Source organism: Stigmatopora nigra, chromosome 2 (assembly GCF_051989575.1).
Source record: "Stigmatopora nigra isolate UIUO_SnigA chromosome 2, RoL_Snig_1.1, whole genome shotgun sequence".
In the NCBI taxonomy this organism is placed as follows: Eukaryota; Metazoa; Chordata; class Actinopteri; order Syngnathiformes; family Syngnathidae; genus Stigmatopora; species Stigmatopora nigra.
The window spans coordinates 3,544,138-3,566,712 of record NC_135509.1 but is presented as its reverse complement, the minus strand read 5'-3'; the positions used below and the strand labels follow the sequence as shown (position 1 = coordinate 3,566,712).

General features: G+C 38.1%; 4 protein-coding genes across 6 annotated transcripts; 1 reads left to right on the top strand and 3 right to left on the bottom strand.

Annotated features, from left to right (window-relative positions):
* Positions 1 to 59: 59 nt before the first annotated feature.
* On the bottom strand, positions 60 to 3,799 carry traf3ip2a (TRAF3 interacting protein 2a). Its single transcript, XM_077739614.1, has 10 exons — positions 3,472 to 3,799; positions 3,167 to 3,234; positions 2,643 to 3,080; positions 2,338 to 2,416; positions 2,085 to 2,269; positions 1,485 to 1,573; positions 1,318 to 1,386; positions 919 to 1,023; positions 706 to 780; positions 60 to 268 (listed from the first exon to the last, which is right to left on the bottom strand). Exons 2-10 carry the CDS (start codon positions 3,180 to 3,182, stop codon positions 122 to 124), a joined length of 1,203 nt encoding a protein of 400 aa, XP_077595740.1. The 5' UTR covers positions 3,183 to 3,234; positions 3,472 to 3,799; the 3' UTR covers positions 60 to 121.
* Position 3,800: 1 nt separating this feature from the next.
* On the bottom strand, positions 3,801 to 7,224 carry LOC144212029 (putative G-protein coupled receptor 139). Of its 2 annotated transcripts, XM_077739638.1 has the most exons (4): positions 6,437 to 6,453; positions 5,697 to 5,817; positions 5,356 to 5,434; positions 3,801 to 4,838 (listed from the first exon to the last, which is right to left on the bottom strand). In XM_077739638.1, the coding sequence occupies exons 3-4, from the start codon at positions 5,399 to 5,401 to the stop codon at positions 3,817 to 3,819; spliced, it is 1,068 nt and encodes a 355-aa protein (XP_077595764.1). In that variant the 5' UTR covers positions 5,402 to 5,434; positions 5,697 to 5,817; positions 6,437 to 6,453; the 3' UTR covers positions 3,801 to 3,816. The 2 variants fall into 2 exon arrangements, with proteins under 2 accessions (XP_077595764.1, XP_077595752.1); XM_077739626.1 differs by lacking the exon at positions 5,356 to 5,434 and having other exon boundaries at positions 6,437 to 7,224.
* A 152-nt stretch (positions 7,225 to 7,376) lies between these two features.
* Positions 7,377 to 19,423, bottom strand: fynb (FYN proto-oncogene, Src family tyrosine kinase b). 2 transcript variants are annotated; one of them, XM_077739590.1, is made up of 13 exons: positions 19,256 to 19,423; positions 15,522 to 15,778; positions 14,553 to 14,649; positions 14,246 to 14,344; positions 13,396 to 13,499; positions 13,157 to 13,306; positions 11,267 to 11,431; positions 10,910 to 11,038; positions 10,066 to 10,245; positions 9,694 to 9,770; positions 9,241 to 9,394; positions 8,676 to 8,807; positions 7,377 to 8,142 (listed from the first exon to the last, which is right to left on the bottom strand). In XM_077739590.1, the coding sequence occupies exons 1-13, from the start codon at positions 19,294 to 19,296 to the stop codon at positions 7,934 to 7,936; spliced, it is 1,794 nt and encodes a 597-aa protein (XP_077595716.1). In that variant the 5' UTR covers positions 19,297 to 19,423; the 3' UTR covers positions 7,377 to 7,933. The 2 variants fall into 2 exon arrangements, with proteins under 2 accessions (XP_077595716.1, XP_077595710.1); XM_077739584.1 differs by lacking the exon at positions 10,910 to 11,038.
* Positions 19,424 to 20,153: 730 nt separating this feature from the next.
* On the top strand, positions 20,154 to 22,474 carry rpl7l1 (ribosomal protein L7-like 1). The gene is made up of 6 exons (XM_077739650.1): positions 20,154 to 20,272; positions 20,667 to 20,775; positions 20,979 to 21,145; positions 21,264 to 21,401; positions 21,474 to 21,583; positions 21,946 to 22,474. The coding sequence occupies exons 1-6, from the start codon at positions 20,238 to 20,240 to the stop codon at positions 22,152 to 22,154; spliced, it is 768 nt and encodes a 255-aa protein (XP_077595776.1). The 5' UTR covers positions 20,154 to 20,237; the 3' UTR covers positions 22,155 to 22,474.
* The last annotated feature ends 101 nt before the right edge of the window (positions 22,475 to 22,575 follow it).

Genomic DNA, 22,575 nt, shown 5'->3' with positions numbered 1-22,575 from the left:
ACATTCTATAGACATGCATGGTAGGCTGATTGGACACTCTAAATTACAGTCCTTGGAAATGGCAATTTCCCTTGGAGGTTGTTATTGTGTCTTTTCAAGCGGTAATTTGTTGTTTATTTTTTCACAGTGGCGAAATTGTGAGGGTGAGAGATGCTTCTGCCTGTGGAATGATGTAGCGCTCCTCCCTAAACAGGCGCAAGAGCAGGTTCTGTGTGTCAAGAGGCCACCTGTAGATCCTTGTGTTTTGAAGCCAACTGGGTACATGTTTCTGTCCCACAAACAAATAAAAAATAATATAATTAGTGGTGGCAAATGATCACGTTAATTGCGGTGGACAGATTGCAGTACAGTGTTCCCTCGGTTATCGCGGTTAATGGGGACCGTGACCACCCGCGATAAGTGAATTTCCACGAAGTAGGGATGGCACGGTAAGGATGGGTGAGAATGGAAGGGGTGTGTGCGAACTACATTTCATATAATTGAAAACAGGAAAGGCAACAATATACGTGCTCTTTAGATGTATCATTCAAAAAGAAATGTTTTTGACGTGTTAAAGGAGCATTATGTAAGACTGTTGGCTCAAGATTTTACTGCAGGATCCAAATGATGGCATGAACAACATTCCTTCCTCCATTTTCAACTAAAAAATGTCTTCCCCACAATACAAAATATTAGTAATGGAACAAGGACATGTAATGTACTTACCTTAGTCGCATTGGAGAACAATACTGGTATAAGTCTGAAATTCAGACAGCCTTGTTGGATGAATTCATTTTGAATCTGGTGGAAAAATTAATTGGCGATTATTAATTTGAAATGAATTCAATGCTTTTGAAAAAAAACTATTTTATTTATTTATTTTACCAAGGGACAATCAATAATTAAGTGTATATTAGGGTGTGGGTCATAATATCTCACTTGATTGTGGATGTACTTGGTGTGTAGCCCATGCTCGTCATCACCATCCCCCTCCACATCCTCTTTGTACTTTGGGCTGATTGCCACAATGATGAGGACAGATTTCTGCAAAATGTTCAATTCATGACAGCTTGGTCTTTTTTTCTGTACAAATATCAGACTTATTCATTCATTTTCCGAGCCAGACAACCATTCATGCTCATACCCATACCTAGGGGGGATTTAGAGTGTTCAACCAGCCCACCATGCATGTCTTTGAGATGTGGGAGGATATCGGAGTACTTGGAAAAAACCCACCCAAGTCCAGGGAGAATATGCAAACTCAACACAGTGAGGATCGAACCCTCAACCCCAGAACTGTGAGCCCGAGATGGTAACTACTCGTTCATCGGGACTTACATCATTCAAAAATCTGTCCATCCATCGGGTAATGCCCATTCGTCTGGTCGCATTGTCAAAAATGTCAATCTGGAAACAAAAAGACATAGTGGGTCAGGGAATTGTGAATGTTATTGATTTTGGAAGGGACAATTGGGGGAAGGAAAGAAATGAATTATGTCGCCTACTGCTGGTTTGAAGCCCTGACTTATTAGAAATTTGGTGAAGACAGTCATTTCATCAGCTGTATCCACTGAATATGTAATAAAAACATTCCCTGCAATTACAAAAAGAGACATGCATTTTTAGTTAGCCACAATTGAAAAGGTTGCTTATACTTAGAAATAATGTATATAGGTAATATCACTTAAAAACACTGTAACACTGAGAAACACGTTTGTGTGTATATGGAATTCCTCCCTAAGGTTGCGGATTTAAATTTCGACTTCTTTAAAAATTAAGAACCTTTCCAGGATATTCAAACTTTCTGGATAGTAAACGTGAATGCATTTTCTGCGGAATCTGCGAGTACTTGAAAAGAAACCTTCAACACAAGATGTGGCAGGTTCAATAACTTTAAAAAACAAACTGGGTATACACTCGTTTGTGGGGCACGAGGAAGCAGCTTGTTCCGACTGCCTGTAGCTATAAGTGTGAGCATGAACTGTTGTCCACCTACTTGTACTCCTTCTAACCCTTCTGGGGATCAGTATTTCAGAAAATGAAGGAATGAATGTCTGTGTCTATAATTGTAAGTGAATGTATATATAATTGTATCCTTGACTTACGATATTCTTCAGGAAGCGTGATGGTCTTCCTAGTCTCTCGAGTACCGGGTCCTGGATCTGCCTGAATTGGGTAACCTAAACTGACCTCACACATAACATTCTTGGGAGATGCGTTGCTTTGTGGATGAAAGGCATTATTGGCTTTTGGAACATCTTTATAATGCATTTTAGTTCCTGGATGGTTCCTACAGAAAGAAATAATTCACAAATGTGAGCTAAGAGAAATATTACTGGGATGAGTAATGTTTAATACCCTGCCCGCTGAAAGGGAGGAATTCTCTGGTGTGGACACAAACGGTGTTCAGGAAAACTCTCTTGCTTTGGATAGATGCCTGCAATGACATAAAATGGTAGGGATTCAGTCAGACAAAGCCTCAATTGTTTTGAATTGATATAAATGACAAACAATATGGGTTACACACATATACACACATCTACACACATTCACATATAAAGGAGGCTCAGAAAAAAATGACTCTTCTCATTGTATGAATCAATACATGTGGTGAATTCTCAAAAAAATGACCTGAAACTACATCAATTCTTCTAGACACTTACAGTGGCCAGGTGCAAATGCTGCTGGATAGCGATTTAGGACATTGTAGCCGGCGTTAGTGTCAGACAAGAGCGGGAGTGGCTGCTCCAAACCATGTGTCTCATCGACTGAAGACTCAAGGAGGTTTTGGTGTTTCTTAAACCCACTTGGGTAATTTCCTTCTTGTTTTGGAAGCCAAACGTGGCCATTCTGGATGTCTGTCATCTGAGGATTGAAGAGCGGGTCGGATAAAGGAGGACTTGTTTTGGATACACTCTGAAAATAACGTTGAAGTAGTCTTTCCCGGTTCTCGTAGATGTTTATGTCGTCAGTTTGCTCCCAGATTCTGCTGTTCCCCATTTGGCTGCATTGATGGGAATCAGGTGGCAAGTCCAAACCAAGACTGGAGGGTGCCATGCGCTCATCCACCTCGACAGGAACACTTTGAAGAGGGCGGAACCCTGATAAAGCATTAATAAAAAAATAATTTTAAGAAACTATTTTGCTTTATTTGCGAGGGCTATTTGGTCAAATGTCAGTTACTTACCATTTGAAAAATCCATGAGGTTGCTCTTAATATTTAAGCAATTGTAGAGTTCAAGAATTCCAACAAATCTAGGAATAAAAATATACATTGATTGGTCAATGCAAATGTATGCTTAATTTATTGTGGGTTAGAGTGTACAACAGATGCAAACAAAAGACCCTTGTTTTATAAAATGTAAAAATAAGTGTCACTTCCAAAGCATGTACTGTGGTAATCATAAAAGAATATACTGTATATTGTAGTAAATAAGTAATGTGAGACATCTGGATTAGGTTGAAAGAAGAGAATCAACATTTTGTGCTTACCAGTTAGTACAAAGGTCAAAACCAGCACCCGGAACACCTGACAGGTAGATTTACAGAAAATACAAACAAAACATGAAGGTCCATTTGATGTGAACCCACAAATTTAAAATGAATAAAAGAATGAGAAACTTTTCTGTCGAATTGCTTCGCCCGTTGCCCCAGGACAAACCTGTTTTCATACAAGCAGGAAATATTTCTGCAAGTACCTACCCCTTTCAGCTTCAAGAGCCAATCAGAATTTAAACACCTTTTTTTTTTATTAAATAGAGTCACTCCAACCTGAATTGTTGGCCAGCCAATTGTAGGTAACAAGGAGACAGACACTCAAACCAATTTGTCTGATATTTATTTGTACAACTGTGTTTTCTCTACTGGACAGGTCTGGGCCTGGTCATCTTCACGGATATGAGATGATGTAACCCTCTGTTCTGACACTGAAAATACTTTCATGGTATGTGTGAGAAAGGATATAGTTTCTCTCGTCACATCTTTACAAGTCACCACTCGAAACAACTCTTGCCGGAAGCGACCACTGACCATGCAGTAGAGTAAAAAGTTTGTGGTGGAGTTTAAATTCTGTAACATGTTAGCCAGGTCGCCAGCAATATTGATGGGGATTGTATAGTCGTCTCTGTTGAAGTATTCCGTGTTGTACTGAGTCCTGAGGATGCAGTATGTGACAAAGCGAGGTAGACTAAGTACCACAAATGCCAAAGAGACTGTCCCTAGCAGGAGGATGGTCCTTCTCAACATGCCCCTAGTGCTTCGTCCATGCATGACACGACGCTCCTCTTTGGTGAATAAGTTACTGACCCGACATAGATGAAGCCCAATGAGATAGTTGAAGATAATGACGACCACGATGGGAATACCTCCCGATAGAAAGGTAGTAATCCACACAATAACAGTGGAATAGATCTCCTTCTGGTATTGACATCGTGGTATTGTCATGTTTTCTCCATCCACCGTGATGTTGACGGGTACGACAACGTTGATCCATCCAAGCGGCACCGACATCAGGTGAGACGCTACGACAATGGCAATACAAGTAAGCCGAGTGACCCTTTTCTGGGAGAAAGTCTGCTTGGCTTCTGTGCTGCGTAGAACCAAGTAACGCTCGATAGTAAATACCACCACAATCCAGGAGGAACTGTAGAGAGAACCATACTGCAGGAATCCAAGAATTCCACACCATGGGTAAGAGTGCCAGAAGGGTTGCAGCAACCAAAAGGTGAGGGTCAGGTCAATCAGGATCACCCACACCAGGTAGAAAGTGTCCACTATAGCCAGGCAGCTGAGGTAGACAACAGCTGTGTCAGACATTCCACATTTACGGAAGCAGATCATGTAGAAGGTGAAAAGGTTTGCTGGGGAAACAAGACAAGTATAAATATGAAATACAGTCATACCTCGACATACCCTGAGTGCCCTGACATACGAGTAAAATTGTAAGCGAATATTTATCTTGAGATATGAGAGAATTTTTGATATACGAGCAGACAGCGGAAACAAGAGGCTGCTCATAAGAATATCGTGGGCACTGTCTTTTTGGTCGCAAATCCCTCGTGCAAAATGAATAACGTTTGAAAATATGAATTGTTTATGGCTCTCTTCGTCAAAAAGGTTCCCGACCCCTGCCTTAGAATATGAATGAATGAATACCGAAATCAAATGCAAATTGAGATTTCCCCACCACAGGAGGGCAGTAAATGACTATTAATGGTGAAACAACACCCTGAATTGGTGGCCAGCCAATCGCAGGACACGAGGAGACAAGCAACCCTTCACGCTCACTCTCATACCTAGTGGCAATTTAGAGTGTCCAATGAGCCTACCATGCAAGTCTTTGGAATGTGGGAGGAAACCGGCGTACCCAGAGCGTACCCATGCAAACTCCACACAGGTGGACCGACCTGGACTCCCACTGCATGGCCGATGCGCTAACCACAAGGCCGAAGTTTTACTGTCACAGTAGGAAAAGGGTGATAATATACACACAGGAAAAGACATTTTAGACATAGATAAATAGGTGAAACAGACAAACAGACAGACAGATAGACAAACAGACAAACAGACAAACAAATACAAAATAGATGAATACATAAATAAATACATAACTCATAATAATGTCCTCTTTTAAATATCTTAAGTTTTAAACATAAGATTGACCTGTCAAGTCATGTTCACCAGTTAAAAAAATAAGACGAAATAATGACTCCAAGTACCTGGAATGCCCATGATGCAAAGAAGTGGGTAGTAGATCTTCTGAACGGTGACAAATATAGTCACACCAACTTCCTCCATGGTGAGTTTACTGCCAGGCAACAGCTTACTTGCTCATTTTTGCTGTTAGACAAATCAATATTGTTAATAAAACATACCCTATTTTAATGTAGTAACTTCACTCAATTCAATGTAAAACATGAAGTATGAAATTATTGGATTTGCTCAATTTTCATTAGACCGGAAAATATATAAAATCTGGAGAGCCTTTAAAAGCAAATTGAATTTAAAAATGAAAGCATTATGCTTAATCCTGTTTGAGGGGATTTGTTTGATGAAAAAAAACATCTACAGTATAACAACTATAGAAAAAAAAACAAAAATATGAAAAAAAATGGAAAACTAAAATGTATTTTTTTTAAATGTACTGTATTCTCAAAGCCCCATTTACAAACTGTTCTATTTAAACAGTTAAATTCAACAAACATCCTATTTTGGGAAAATGTGTCATTAACTAATTTAACCATTCACCCCTTTTCATTTTCTACTCACTAGCATACCTGGAATTTAATAATAAATAATAAATTGACCCAATTTTACATGGAAAAGCACACACTCAACTACTGTCCTATTATTACTGTTCTGTGGATGGTCCTCAATTTTACAAAATTCATCAAATGTACAAGTAAATAATGAATTTCATGCAGATGTCAAAAAATAAGAAGCATTAAATTTGACGTACCTGGTGCTGTATGGTTTTAAACTCCTCGTTATGTAAAGGTGCTCCTCAGCTTTTTGTTTATGGCTCCACTATTGCACGGCTATCTGGTTGAATTGTAGAATGGGGGGTGTGACAGCGTTAAAAGCATTTGGGCGGAGGGTTGAGTGAGTCATCTGGTTGATGATGGGTCTTTAAAGGACTGTTGGGAAGACAAAGCCATGAACTTGAACATTGTATTAAGAATACAGTACGTATATAGTCGAACCTTGTGATAAGACCGTTTCGCCATACGACATTCTTGTCCTACGACGAAAAATTCGATCGAAGAATTCGCCCGAGATACGATCAAAATTTTGCTAATTCTCATTGGCAAGTGGTCATGTATTATCCTATTGAGAAGACAAAAGAAAATAACCCCTGAAGAGTTCCTTTTAGCTGCAGCTAAAATCAGGGTGGAGGTGGGGCAAATGGAGCTAACCTGGGACAAGAAAAGATATAAAAATTTAAAACAAAATTAGAATTACATTTTGTGTAAACTTAGATGAAACTTATTTGTGTGTGTCTGCATCATAATCCAAGTTCATTTAAATTTGTTTATGTTATGTTGTGAGCTCGTTGCTGTGCAAAAAAAATTCCCTTCTGCAAAATCCGTCTAATTTTAGCACTATTAGACATCATAACCACAAGTTATTTGTTACTCTGGTAATAGATTGCGAATGAGAACAAATAAAAATGTTTTTTTTCCAATCCAATATCCAGTCTTTGGTGTTTTTTCAGAGGGTTGAACAAATTAATTTGTTTATAGTTCATTTCTATGGGAAAGGTTGCTTTGAGATACGAGTAAATCGACGTACGAGCTCAGTCCCGGAACACGTTAAGCTCGTATCTCAAGGCATGACTGTAGTTTGGAGAAAAAATGGATGCCTAATGGTGTAACAATACTGTCAAAAGAAGAGGGGTATGTTCATAATCTATACATGTTTAGTTCATAAAAAATATATATAGTCTAATTCCATACAGAAAGCAGTTGCTTGTAAGAGAGTAATTAGGCTGAGGAAAGCCAAATGAAAGTGTAAGGCAGCGAGAACAGAATGGAAGACATGAGGATGAAGAAAGAGGAAAAAAAAACTAGCTTCCATAGTAATCTGTAAGAAATAAATGAAACATCCGAATAGCTCTTAAACTTTGCTTTTGTCAGATTAAAAATACAACTTGAACTAAATCAAATATACAAACTTAAACAAGCCTTTAAAAAAATATTTACATTGACTACAGGTATCATATTGCATTATCTGAGCCCAAATTCCTACCTTGCCTCAAAAGTCTTATCATTGCATACTAGCCGAGTTCATACAGTCAGGGATGAGGCAAAACGGCATAAATGAAATGATCAATTTGATCGAAGGAACTTTGCAGAAACTACCAAATAGTGGCAAGTACAGGAAGTTTCCAGTTTGTCTATTTTTATTCATTTAATTTGTTTGCCTCCATCCCTAGCTTCAAGATGAGAAGTAAGACTTAGAGGTTATCTCCTGGCTGGTACTGAGGCTCAGTGGCTGTGAAGTAGTCCTCCAAGAAAGCTTGAAGGTACTCGAAGGTGGGCCGCTCTTCTGCGTCTTTCTTCCAGCACTGAAGCATTAGCTCGTGCATGGAGATGGGGCAGTCCTGAGGGCATGGCATCCTGTAGCCTCTGTCCACCTGTTCCAGCACCTCGCGGTTGTTCATGCCTGGAATTTGTGGGCAGAGGCACCATTAAATTTTTCAAATCACATACTGTACAGATGACATGCTAATGAAAGACGTGAAAGGCAACCAAAACATAAAAAAGACTCATTATACTACTTCACAGTTTTTCGATTATCGCGACCTTCTCTGGTCTACATTAACCGCGATATTCGAAGGATTACTGTAATGATTATCATCTGTGTTTTGATAATGCATTTTTATTTGTTTTTCAGGTAATTTGGCCTGATTTTGCATGCCTTTAATGTTTCCTTTACATTTTTAATATAGACTTCTTTACAATGCTCTGGTTTGGTCCCTTTGTTCAGGATAAACATGTCAAAACATTTTGAAACATTTTTGTGTTTCTCACAACTTTCATACAAAATTGGGACACTGACCAATTTTAAAGGGTTTAGTTGTGTGAGGACCGGAATTTACATATAGTATACACTGCTCTACTTACCAAATTTTCATGTTACAAAAAAGTTCTGGAACCATTTAATTTCGTAAGTAAAGGTATAACTGTATGTCTCACCCGGGTAAGGCACTCGACCCTTGGTGACCAGCTCTGTCAGCAAGATGCCAAAGGACCACACGTCTGACTTGATGGTGAACTTCCCGTACAGGGCAGCCTCTGGGGCAGTCCACTTGATGGGGAACTTTGCACCTGTGTGGATGACATGAACAATCTTGGATTTGTTCAAGTGAAGGTGGCCAATAAACCAATCCTAATAGAACATATTTTTTGAGTCATCAAGCACACGAGTAAAATAAGCTTCTAGTAAAATTCTATAGAGCAGAAGTCGCGAACCTTTATCACAGAGAGAGCCATAAACAATTCATATTTTCAATTATTATTCATTGAGAGCCATACTCAAAATTTACTAGAAGTAAAAATACATGAAAACGTGTGCATTTATAGTAATTTCACTGCCTTTAAAATAGAAAAAGTCCCAGAATTATATTGACAAAATATTTACCCTGATGCTAATCAATGGGATGCATGCATGCATGCCTACAGAAAGGTTTAATTAAAAACTAGAAGATTAAAGCGACTCTAGAAATAGAAGAATAGATAGAAGAATGTTGTCATGACAAACCTTGCCGAGCTGTGTATTCATTGTCTTCAATGAGTCTGGCAAGGCCAAAGTCAGCAATTTTACACACAAGGTTGTCTCCCACCAGAATGTTGGCAGAACGCAGGTCTCTATGGATGTAATTCATCCTCTCTATGTAAGCCATACCTGCTGCCACCTGCATAATAACACAAGATTGCATTACTGCTTTTAACATCATAAGATAATAAAAGATGTAACATTTTTTTCTACAGAATATTTGCTGCCATGCCCTCCCATTTACTTACAATGTCAAATGAAGAGAAATACATACTTGGAGGAACAATATTTAAAATTTGTAGCCAGAAATGGTACTGCAAAACTGTGATAATCACTCAATCTGTCGGGCCGCCTTTCATGGTATATTCTTCAAATAAAAAGTAGGCTTGTTTTATCAGTGTCTGAAATTTGAGACTTTTTCCAAAAACCACAACATACCTGGGCTGCCATATCTACGAGGTTGGGCAGCTTCGACGCTCGCCCATCGCCATCCTTCAAGAAGTCTAGTAGACTACCTACAAAATAATAATATCATATTAATACAGCAAGAAACAAACAAGAAATTTGAGATACGAGAAAAATTCTGAAAAAAGGAAAATACGAGGAAATTTCACTCACCAGGCATTGTATTATCGAGTTAGATAGTTTGAGTTACAAAAACACAGTCAATCGCAGGAGCAAACTCTTTTAACCATAGTTAATTCCATTAGTTGGACATTTCTTTACTTATAACATCAATAGAAACTTTTTTTTTAAATTCAAACATTTGCAACCTCAGACACAGACTTGTAAATCTGGGAAATCATGTACCTTTGCCCATGTACTCTGTGACAATGTAAATAGGTTCCTCAGACACGACAGCATAGAGCTGCACCAACTTGTCATGACGGAGTTTCTTCATAATCTGAGCCTCCTCCAGGAAGGACTCAGGGGACATGGTTCCAGGCTTCAATGTCTTAACCGCTACTTTTGTGGTGCCGTTCCATGTTCCTGACACACACACACACACAAGCAAGGATTAGTATGCTAGTAACTTATTTAACAATTCATGTCCAGACTGTCCAATCAGAAAGACTGGTAAAACATGCAACAAATGACTGTTATATTGCCAATACTTCTGTAAACATGACAAACAACATGAGATCAGGATATACTATAAATAAATAAGATCATCTTTAGTTCCCACGCATACAGCTGGAGATGGAATATTGATTGGTTAAGGTTTAGAATGTACTCTGATTTGAATTGGATTTAAAAAGCCATCAATTCAATCCAGTGAGGAATTGGGGAGCAACAACTAGCCAACATGGGAGCAGATAATCCTTGGGTAGATGATTAACAAGAGGGAGGACGTAAGCTTCCAACTGTGGTCATGCCAATTGCTCAAAATCAACATGACTGTTGTACTACTGTAAACAGGCATGTTTCAACATTGCAAAAGAAAATATGGACCAACATAGTAGTTCTGCTGATCTCATGTTGTGAAACATGTTAATCTGGATTTTCGGTTGACAGTGAATTAAAAATGCTATTGTTATTAACAAAATGAACATCTAATTTAAATTCAATATTAAAGCAAAAACAATGAAAATAAAATGTTATTGAATTCCATGGTGAAATCTCGTGAAAATGTCATTGTTGGTACTATTCTTACCGCAAAAACCTCTGTTAAAACATCCAGTTACCAGTTTTAACTCCAATTCTAGTGTGCCTGTGGTAATTTCCCAGGCATCATGATTCAAACCCCCAGTGTAAGGGGTTAGGGTTAGGGTTAACTTATACTCTCAAACCATCCACATGCTCTACAGGGACCAGAGGGAAGGCATACGAGGTTAACTACAGGGAAAAAGTACATGGACGATGAAGGAGGCCACCTTGGGACTGATAAAATACATACAAAGCAAATGATCCCAATGAAGGACCCTGCTTATTTGCTTATGGTTTGGAGTCAGGCATGTCTGACTGCCCTCCTCCATGCAGCCCATTATTTTGGAATCAGCTGGATCCATACCCATCCAGACTTCACCAAACTGTCCATTCCCGAGACGCTTTATCAGCTGCAGTGACTCCCGAGGGATCTCCCACACATCTTTGGTTTTGACTGACAGGTCAGCAAGGCGCGGCATTCCTTTGTAGCAAGGAACCACCAAGCGACAGCAGAGACCAGCAGCTCGGTCTGGAAAAAACATAAAAAATAGAAGACGTCTACAAAGAGGTGACGACAGCAATAAGAAGAAGAAATTAGTGTTTCTAAGTGCTGCTTGAAAAAATTCAAGTGAAGAGAGTAAAAATAACAATTATTTTTCCATAAAAGCATTCAATTCAATTCAATTTACATTTTTCAAGAGAGGAAGGATCAGACATTGTAGATCAGACTTTTGAAAAATAAATATATGTTTATAAAAATGTATACTAAAACGATGTTTGGATACTAACCTAAGGAATACTTGTTATAAAATAAATAATTTGCAACTCATCTTTCCACTCAGTTTCGGGTTGTAGTACTGTGTCTGAGTAAGAGATTAGTCCCAACACTTTCACCCATATTGTATATGTTTGGTCATAAAGCAGGTAAAGACTCCCTTTTAATGGTCTTTTAACTTCCATATGGTTTACGATTATGGCTGTAGTGTTAAGTGATAATCTTGGTTCTAAGAAATGTACACGTAAGCAGTCGTTAAACATAATAACAGTGCTTTATGCAATAGAAGAGAAAAGCATTGGTGTTAGCCTAGTGTAGGAACTAACTGCTTTGACTTCGATTATCTTTGTTGACGTTGTCTCATGAAATCAAACGTCTTGCGTTTCACTCCAGAGAAAGCTCTTGTTTGCTTGTTATTGATTAAACCAGTAGATTGCAGCCGACTTTGTGCAAAAATCCACTCTGTTGTGTTCAGTCCCTATAGTGTTTGCATGGGGAAGTTAAGATGAGATAAAGATGTGAGTTTCAACTGTGAGGGTGCTTAACCGGCTGTCAAAGCCCATCTGGGCCAATTGCATAGTAATTAGGTACTCTGTTCACGTTGGGCCTGTCATAAAACCTGCTAACATGTGAACTCTATCCACAGCAAATGAAAAACAAAGCTTTTCCTTGAAATGCAGTGGGTCAGGATGATGGGTTGGAGATAACGATTTCATATCTGTTGAATCAATTGTTCTCCATTAAAGGCTTTTTTTCTGTTTCAGGGTTGGTCATCACAAGAGTTTCCTATCATAAAGCAAACACTTGGCTCCGCCTAGAGGCACATGAATCATCTGACCTAGAAAATGTATGATTTCATGAAACCGAGCCAAATGCACTCAATATCATTCATCTTCAGTACCGAATCATCCTCGTAAGGTTTGCGGTCGATTACCACAGCCTATCCAGGATTACCTCGAACGAAAAAGGCAGACTACACTCTAGACAGGTCGCCAATCAGATATAGGGCATGATTAGAGACAAACGGCCATTGGCACTCAATCATACCACCACCACCACCAGCGGGAATGGAAACCGAAACCGCACCTGTCAGGCCAAAGTCAGGCGAGTGAACCACCATCAGGTGGCTTGCTTTCAATTTTACAAGTAAATCGACATACGAGCTCAGTCCCGGAACACATTATGCTCGTATCTCGAGGTACCACTGTATCTTGCAATTGATAGTTTTTGTAAACCTGGTTCAGTTCTTTCATTAGTGTAATGTCATACTATGTTGTAGACTTACTAAGAATGTTAAATAAGTTTATGAGCTCCATCATTTTTATTTTTACTGTCCATTTTTTATACCACTTATCTTACTTACCGTTAAACCCTGGACAGGTCTCCGACCAATCGCAGGGGACATGTTAACAACAAAATCTCAAACTCACGGCATGTAAAACTCAAGAACTAAGCCTTAATATCAAAGAGCTGACATACCTGAGTAGTGCTGAACCAGCTGTGATAGTGAATCAAACTGAGCTCTGGTGGTGATGTAGTAGCCACCTCTGTCCAACTTGCGGATCTTGTAATGTTTCACATGGTCGCCTTTAACCTCATCCCAGTCCCGTATGGATAAGGAAAAGGCACCTTCAGGAAGTAATATGTTTTTTTGCAAGTGAAGTTATTTGTGAATAGTAAACTCACAACTAAAGATAGAACATAAAGAAGAAAATTACCCTTTGTGGTTTCACTCTCTCGGATAAGGTAAGTACCCCGTTGGTTCCCAGTCGAGAGCAACTGTCTTTCAGCCTCCTTTCGGCCCAGTTTACCAAAATACCAACTATAATCAAAAGAGAAAGCATATCAACGGAAACAACAAAAAACCCTCATCTATAAGGAAATAATAAATGTTTATCGCTAAATGAATCGTAAGCAATACTCTAAAATTAGACTACAGAATGTTTAAAAAGCCCACAATTATTATCTACAAATGTCATATTATATTATCTAAATAGTACTCAGGACACAAATATAAAACCTCATGTGCAGGTGAGCTTTACACCACTCTCTTATACTGGGGAAAGTATAAGAGTGGCAATGTTACTTAAAATAGTTTAATATTGTTTTAGTGTAGCGCCAGCACCCCCCACAACGCTAATGAAGATGAAGCAGTTCCGAAAATGAGATGATATGAGACTATTTCAGTGTTGTGTGTCAGTGAATAGCTCTCTTGTGATTCCCATTTGCAATTTTGTTCAGTTTTACAGAGCTCCTAAGGCAATTGAAGTCCTCTCAGTGCTCGAAGGAGATCTCTTTAGGGCTAGGATTCTTCAGGAATCCCTTTCAACATTTCTAGTAACTACACATTTAGTAGAAATTCTAAGAAAAGATATTGTTACTAAGAAATGTCTTATTTCTTTCGCGAACTGGAAGCAACTGTCAACATTAAGAATCTCAAGGAATATTATGCACTGACTACTGAATATGCAAACAACAAATACTACATTTGGTATTTTCTTTCTATCTAATACTTTGATTCTGACCGACATACAGTGCAAAAACAATGTGCCTACTAGCTCTACTTACTCCTCTGCTTGGATGGAATCCACTGGAGCCACATAATTACTAGGGATGTAACCACTGCCACCCGTGTTTAGCGAGCGTGCGTCCCACCAGTCCCCTTCACTGGAATAAAGAATGTAGTTCAAAATGATTAGAAGAACAGCTATTTTTATTTACCCTGCAGAAAACTGATTTATTGCATCTTGTTGTTGTTTTTCCAAAGGAAGAAATGCTAAATGTATTGTCCCTTGTTCATTATAGACAATGAAAACTATTTTACCTCATGAATGAAAATTAAAATAATGTATAAAAAGAAGCTGTGGTGACTTACGTGCTGTTGATAATCTGGAATCGTTCTCCTTTTCTAAAACTGAGGTCATCTTCTGTCCTTGCTTCATAGTCATAAAGTGCCACAAACAGGGTGACTCCTGCACAAATATTTTTTTTTAAAGTAGGATAAACATCTACTAGTTTTATATGACTTTTGCATTCATGTATATAAAAATTCCGGATTGCACATACATAAAAATAAATAAACGTAACTGACTTACGACCTACTTGACTTATGTAAACCAGTTTGAGGAGACTTTGGCCATACATACCTGCCCGAGGAAACGAAACATTAGGTTGCCCACCTTGGCGGCCATTAATGTGAGTCTGAGCATCTTTTCGAAATTTTAGTGGTCCTCGTTTGTCGTGCTCGATTCGGAAGGAGAAGCCAAATACGTGATGGCCACTCAAAAACAACCGACTCGGACATTGTGACGGCCATCTTGTGTCAGTAACTAATTCCGAAAGTGTGGGAATATTGTACCAATAAAGGAATTCCATTCAAAATTTTGCTCGTGCTTGATAATACATAAGGCCATCAATCCTATACTTGGAGGATGTTCTTGTATGGCAGGGTCGCTCGCACTGAATTCGGAGGGAGGGCAGGTGAGACTTCTCTTATCTATAATACTTAAAAAGTAGGATTTATGGGTGTGTGAGTATGTATGTTAAGATTCTCTTGCTACGTTTGTCCAAAACGTCCTACGTAGAGAGTTGATTTTTTTTATGGTGGCCAGAAACGGCTATTGGATCCTAATTGAATTTCCTCACCTTCTCCAAGTGTGTAAATTCAACTTTTATTTAAAGCTGAAAGCAGAGTTGATGTATGAATTGTTGTTTTGTACATGATGTGCCTTAAACGTACGGCCTAGCTGATTTATCATAACATAGGGCGCCTTTATTTACAAACATACTTTTCAGAAGAATTTCCTCCAGCGAGTTCCCCGGAATTATTCTTTTAAGAGTTTACCTGTGCCACCACGGGTCCTGAGGGTTCCAGTATTAGAGGAAGTGCAGATCCCACCAAAAACAGCCACCCCTTGCCCGATAGGTGTGTGGAAGTTGTTGTAGTTGGGGATAGTCGTGACCCCGAAGCTGGGGTAGTGCTGTGGCATGGGCTCGGGCTCATAGCGGTAGCCTGCAGCCTGGGAAAAACTGGTGTCTCTATCCTCTGTGAGTTTGGTTGCTTCTTTATCCTTGCATTGCACACAGCCCATTATCTGTAATCTGTGATATGAAAAACAACAACAAAAGATTAGTTAAGTGAGTTCTACTTTAACAAAGAGCCGAAAAGACTGATTAAAAACATAGTGGCTGTCCAAAAGATAAATTGAGCGTGTCAATGTCAGTATAGCCAAATTATTAAATAAAAGGAATTACAGGAATCCCTCGATTATTGCAGTTAATGCTTGCTAGTTTCACTATGGCTTTTCACATTATTATGAACTTTAAACATTTTTTTTTTACTTCAAATCTGTGATGTAGTGAAACGCGATATTCGAGGGATTACTGTTGTTAGGAAGTTAGACCTGTGCCAAATATCTACTGACAGCAATTGTCCCTCTGTAGCGGGAGGGGCCCCAAAAAAGAGATTATTTGTATAATTGATTAATTCAGATGCACAAATTGTTCTCAATCTTTGCAACTTTACAGGACTTGTGTCATTCAATTGCGATGTAACAAATGCAAACGAAGAACGGACAAAACAATATTTCGAGCACCTTCAAGTACTGTAAATCACATAATACTGCTTTCTTTTCAGATGACATTGCTTCACTTATTAGCACTATACCCTAGGAAGCAGACATCTTTTTTGAGCCTGTCTCTCGATGAATCACGAAAACTGCAAGTCTATCTCACTCTCAGGGGGCATAATTGTGTCAAGGATATTAGTTGGAAAGAAGGACCGAGTTATAACACTTCTGTGATGACATCACCCCGCTGATAATACTGTAGAATGGAGGGACCAGATTTAAAATAAGGAATTTAATGCATTCAAGCTTAGGTGATAAAAACTACCTTAGAATACTGTTAGGTCTGTGTTTTTGGGGGGTTTATTTTGGGTTTGTATTTAAACTCCAGTGTTTATATTTAATCAATCAGTGCAATTTTTGCCGTTTGGCATATGGACGTATCAACGTTCATCGCAGTATTTGTATTTAATCATTAAATGCTGCTAGAAAGTGGATTTAATCCGTTGAAGGCGCTACGAGAAAATGCACGGACGGCCACTGTTAGAAAGTGTATATACAGTGTGCCAGTGATGTTAAGGTTTAGAACGGATTGCTCATCCTGTACTGGCTGACCTCACAGTTACCTCTGCAGCAATTTATGGGCTGACCTAACTGCTGCACTGCGGATTAAAGATGGAAGAAGTTGAACTACTTTAGGGTTAGGTTGGACACGTTCTGAGAATTCAAGGGAAGCACTAATCTACTTTATGGAGGAATTGAAAAAGTAAAAGTAAAAAAAAAATGTTTCTTTCACGCCACAAGATTTTGGAAATAGAGATTTTATAACATGATTAACACCAGGTCCACAAGCATGAACCCATGTTACCAAAAATCCTTCATTACGATTTTTAGCAGAAACAAATCAGCTTCACACAAGGCATATTCAAAGTATTCACTTGCATATACCATATTTGCTAAAATATAAGACAACCCCAATTATAAGACGATCCCCTCTTTTTCAAACTAAATAATTTTGAAGCACCAAATTAGATTTTTATACAGAAAATCATTACAGAATATTTGAAACGAATAATAACAATATATTGTAGTCTTGATACAAATCTGAATACAGAAACACATTGCAATGAAATAAAGCAAACTGATTCCAACTTGTGAGTTGCTGAGATCTGTCATGTCAGAACATTACTCCTCGTTTTCTTCACTGTGCTCAGTGTCACTCCAGAAGGAGGCTTGACGGGGGAGTCTTGGGGTTATGGAGTAACAAAACCTCTGATCCATGTAGCTGGCAGTAAATTGGATCAGTTTCCAGTGGGTGTCGGACTCTGCCAAGGCTGCCCAATGACATCGATTCTGTTCATAACTTTTATGGACAGAATATCTAGACGCAGCTGTTACGTTGACTTTAAAAAAAAAAAAAAAACAAGAGTAAACTGAGAACACACTGTTTAGATAGAAATTAAAGGCAGGCAAAAGTGAAAAGAGACTATTCAGTGAAAAGTGACACAAGGGGCAACATTATTTTGATATGACTCTGACCTTTCGAAGATGCTGCAGGACCCAAAGGGCAGAACAGTGTGTCACTGTTCCCACTTTTAAACACGAGTTTGGGCCATCTGACTCAACAAAGTGATAACATAAACCAATAAAGTGACGGCTTCTTCTACCCATGTTTATTTATTGTTTATTCTAGACAAAGAATAGAAATCCACCAACAAACCCTGCAGAACATCCTATGTATTTTGATAAATATATGTTTAGATGATTGAACTATAATCACATTCTTTATGGAAAAAGTCTGTTTTCTTCCCTATATCTAAAATTAACCAGGGATGTGGTTAGGCAAGTAAGTAACAATTAAAAATTTGTCGTAAAAACATGTATTTGTCCACCAGATAGCGTGCGAGAGCCTTTTCTACCAGGGCCCAGGGGATATAATCTACTTTTTTAAGTATTTTTTACAAAAGCCAGGCCTATCAAGTGTCCAGTGTCATTGCAATTGTTGGTGTGAGCCGTGAAAGAGTGGAATAAAATGTATACCAATTTTTAGTCGCAAATTATGGGTGCGCGTTATACACGGGTGAGCGTTATACTATTTTTTTCACACAACTGCAGTTGTACCTCTACTTACGAAATTAATGGATTCCAAGACTTTATTCGTAACTTGAACATTTCATAAGTAGGTGTACCTTATATGTAAATTCTCTAATTCCCACCACGTTCCTCATATAGCTACCAACTAAATCCCTTAAAATAGATCAGTGTCCCAATTTTGTATGAAAGATCCGACACAAAAACAGGTTGTACAGGTTTTAATCGCTTAATAAGGGGAATTCAAAGTAAAATGGATAAGAAAATACATTTACATTTTGGGGGATTTTGTAACTTGGATGTTTTTCATTTCTCGAGTCACTCATTTGCATATAAAAATTCGTAACCTGAAACTTTGGTGCCTAGAAGCATTCGTAAGTAGAGGTGTATATGTATCTTCTTAGTGAAATAAGATGTTTCATTTGCCTTGCCTGCAAACAGTCAAGCTGCTAAGCATCATTGCAATGCCTGAGAGGTTGTGTCCTTCACATGACTCCACAAGGCATCAAGAGGGGATGCTGATGCTGCTGAGGATAGGTTTTAAAGGTGGGAGGTATGGTAAACAACTGAGACACGCGTACAAGAAAAAAAAGACTCACATGTAAAATTAATTCCACGGATCCGATTCTTAACCCCATATATTGGTCTTACTCGGATAAAAATTGTGATCTGTTATAGACGATTAATTAACTTTATTTTACGATGGCTTCATTCCACTTTTAACGAGAAAACAATTGTATTGAAACAATCTATATCTCATCTGGAAATTGAAGAAAGTGACTATATAATATTCCCTCAAAGAAAAAAATTGTCAGCAGAATAAGAATCCGGACAATGATGAAAAACTAGACAGTGTAAGTATTTAATTCACTGTCATCTTCAGGAGTAACCAACCACGGTGATATGAATAAAACGATCTTACCCGTTTAAAGTGTGTTGATTAATCCGTAGCTCTATATTCATTTGGCGTCGTGATGCGATTAGAAAAGTCTAATAAAGGTTGCTTCGGATGTAGCCATCTACAATTCTAAATGCTGCCCTTCTGTCGTACTGCCGTGTGTGATGGCGTTAGCACAGCAGGGCCACAATAAACTCCTGATGCTTTCAGGTGCTGTAGGAAAATTTAAAATTTGACGTTAAATAAAAACTAAACCCGTTTAAAACATTAATTTAGAACATATGTTTCTTTTCTTTTACATTTAACGTGCATTTTAGTTTTGTTGTAGACAAACAAATCATAATATTGATTTTAAAGCAGTATCTTAGCAGGAAAATTGTGTCCTTTCTTTAAGTTCGAATGTTTTTCATGTTGTTACTTTTTATCCAACTCGGAGTACCTTTAATGAACGTTTAATTTACAAATTTCGGAGTTTAGTAATTGTATACTAATGTGCCACTTTTTTTTATGAATGACAATGTTTGGCCAATGAGTGTCTAGCAAAAAATTGATTGATTAATTGAAGTTTGATCGGCACAGAGAAAAAAAACCCTTACATTTTCTAATCATTTTTTGATTTAGGCATTTCAACATGGCTTTTCGATGCGTTTTTCTGTGATTGTTTTCTTCATGGATCTATTCTAGAGCACTATCTTTCCTTTACTTTCAATCTACACAATTGAACTGTACAATATTAGGTAATACAAATGAAATAACAATAAAAACGTAAATATATCATCAGTATACGCATGTATTTTTATTTATTTATTTGTATTATGTTTATTACTGAAGAATAACCTTACGTCTAACAATTACACATCTTTTTGCTATTGTGTTTGTTGTGTGTGTAGGCAGTTCCGAATTTCTACTTCCTTCTCGATACGTTAGATGGCAGTAATGCACTTTCTTCCTTAGTGAGCACACAAAATCGTTCAATAAACGCGTCGCGGAATAATGACGCCATATCATGCCGGACAAACTTTCCAACATGGCTGAACCAGAGTATGTATCGTCTTTATTTAAATCTTAGTTCATCTGCTTCTGTTTGATTACTTAACATTAATGCTTGGACTTCCATCGATAATCACGGCCTATTTACAATGTTCAAATTTGTATTTTGGTTATCACGCTACTAGAAAACACGTTATTTTTTCTTTCACGCAGAGCGACGTCCCCAACGTACCCCGCTGTTGTGTTTTGCTTTTTATATCAGATATATGGGATATATGAAATGTGTTTGTTGTGGTACCTAAACGGGTGATAGTTTAACTATGCCATGGTAACAACGCACAGCTTAGTTTTCCACGTGGAAAGTTTTTAAAACAAGTGTATTAGTTAACAATATGGGCGACAAAAATGTACTTGGCACATAAATTACCCTACTGCTTTTTACCAGGTCGGAAAAGGTGATCAAGTTAGTTCCAGAGATCCTCTTGAAGAAGAGAAAAAAATACCAGGCCATTAAAGCTACACAAGCGAAGCTTGCGCTACTTCAAAAGAGAAAGGTAAGTAATATGTTGTTTTTGGTGGTAAACATACTATAAGTTAAAAGGTGGTAACTAACTATCGTTATAAACCACTGACTGGTAATGCATTTTTTTTTAACCTGTATCCGAGAAGATATGGTATATTTAGTATATACACATTAGTGTTGGTCACAATGTCATCATATTTATCGACTAATGTTGGATTTTTATATTTTTTCAAGGTCTGCCAAGGTACACCGCTAAAATTCAAGCGTTTGGAAGAGTTTTTAAAGGACAGCCACATTAAACACCGGGATGATACTCGGATACGCCGGCTTGGGCAAAGGCCGTCGTGTGTGATGGAGCGTCCTGCAGAATACAAATTAGCATTAGCTGTTCGCATAAGAGTGTGAGTATACACTATTGATCTGATAATTGTTGATTAAAAATATGGCATGCATTACACAGTCAGCAATGTTAAAAAAATATATCTCAAATGTTAGTAACCATTCATATTTTCTTTTTAGTATTAAAGGTGTCAGTCCCCAAGTGAGGAATATCATCCAGATGTTGAGACTGAGAAAAATCTTTAGTGGAACTTTTGTCCGGATCAGCAACAACTCCCTCAACATGTTAAAAATGGTTGAGCCTTATGTGGCTTGGGGGTAAGTGTTCAAACCCTGCAATTCATGGTTAGTTGTTTCTCATCATTAACAAAAGGCCTATTTTCCAAATAGGTATCCAAACTTGAAGTCTGTGCGTGAGCTCATTTTAAAAAGAGGACAAGCCAAAGTGGATAAAAATGCTGTTGCTTTAACAGATAACAACTTCATTGAGGCACATATGGGTAAGTTCTCTTCAAACCTTTAAGGAAAGTCAACACTGAAAATAAATTACCATCATGCGAACGATAGCCTCAAATAAACAAAATTTGCTAATTTTCCAATCATGGGGAAAACAAAAAAAAAATGCATTCATTTTTTTTTGGGTTACAAATTTGGCTGATACGCAAGAAAATACATGACATAGGTAATTGAAGAACAAAAATGACGAAATACTTTCACACATTAGCCTAGCCATAGCTTTGCCTGTGAAGCTATAACTCCTCACAGACCGACGAGGAATTTCTTCACTAATACACATTTTAAAAATGTAAATTCTGTGGTGATATGGGCTGTTAAATATATCAACTTGTCCTCTGATTCTCAGGTAAACATGGAATTATCTGTTTGGAGGACTTGATTCATGAAATTTACTCTGTTGGCAAGGCCTTTCGGCAAGCCAACATGTTCCTGATGCCTTTCAAACTCTCAGTAGCGCGTCATGCTGCCAAAGACAAGGCCGGACTGCTAAAGGAAATAGGAGAACCTGGATTTCGTGGCACAGAAATTAATGCCATCGTCAGGCAACTGAACTGAGGGAAATGCATAAAACGAACTGAGCAACAACCTAAAAGGGGACCGAATGTGCCGTTCATGGTTTTCAATTTAGACTTCCTTGCAATCTTTTTTCATCTTCATGGTATGAGTCACTAAAAAAGCGGTTTAATCCCATTGGAAGTTAATTTAGTTGTTGACGTGTAAAATATTCTAATGTATGACATGATGAATCGGGGAAGCTTTGTGCAGCGTGGTGGATTGTTGTACGTGGGCAAGGGCGGTAAACCTATACTGTCTTTTCCGTTTTTGTTGTAAAAAGCAAGATGATGACATTTGTAGTAAAATTGTACAAAGCAAGAGATTGGACGATTTGATTGTTGCATTAAGCTTATAATTAAGGTGAAGATGTGCAGGGTTTCTTTTTCTATGGTAATAGCTTAGTATAGTAACTGATGTGAGA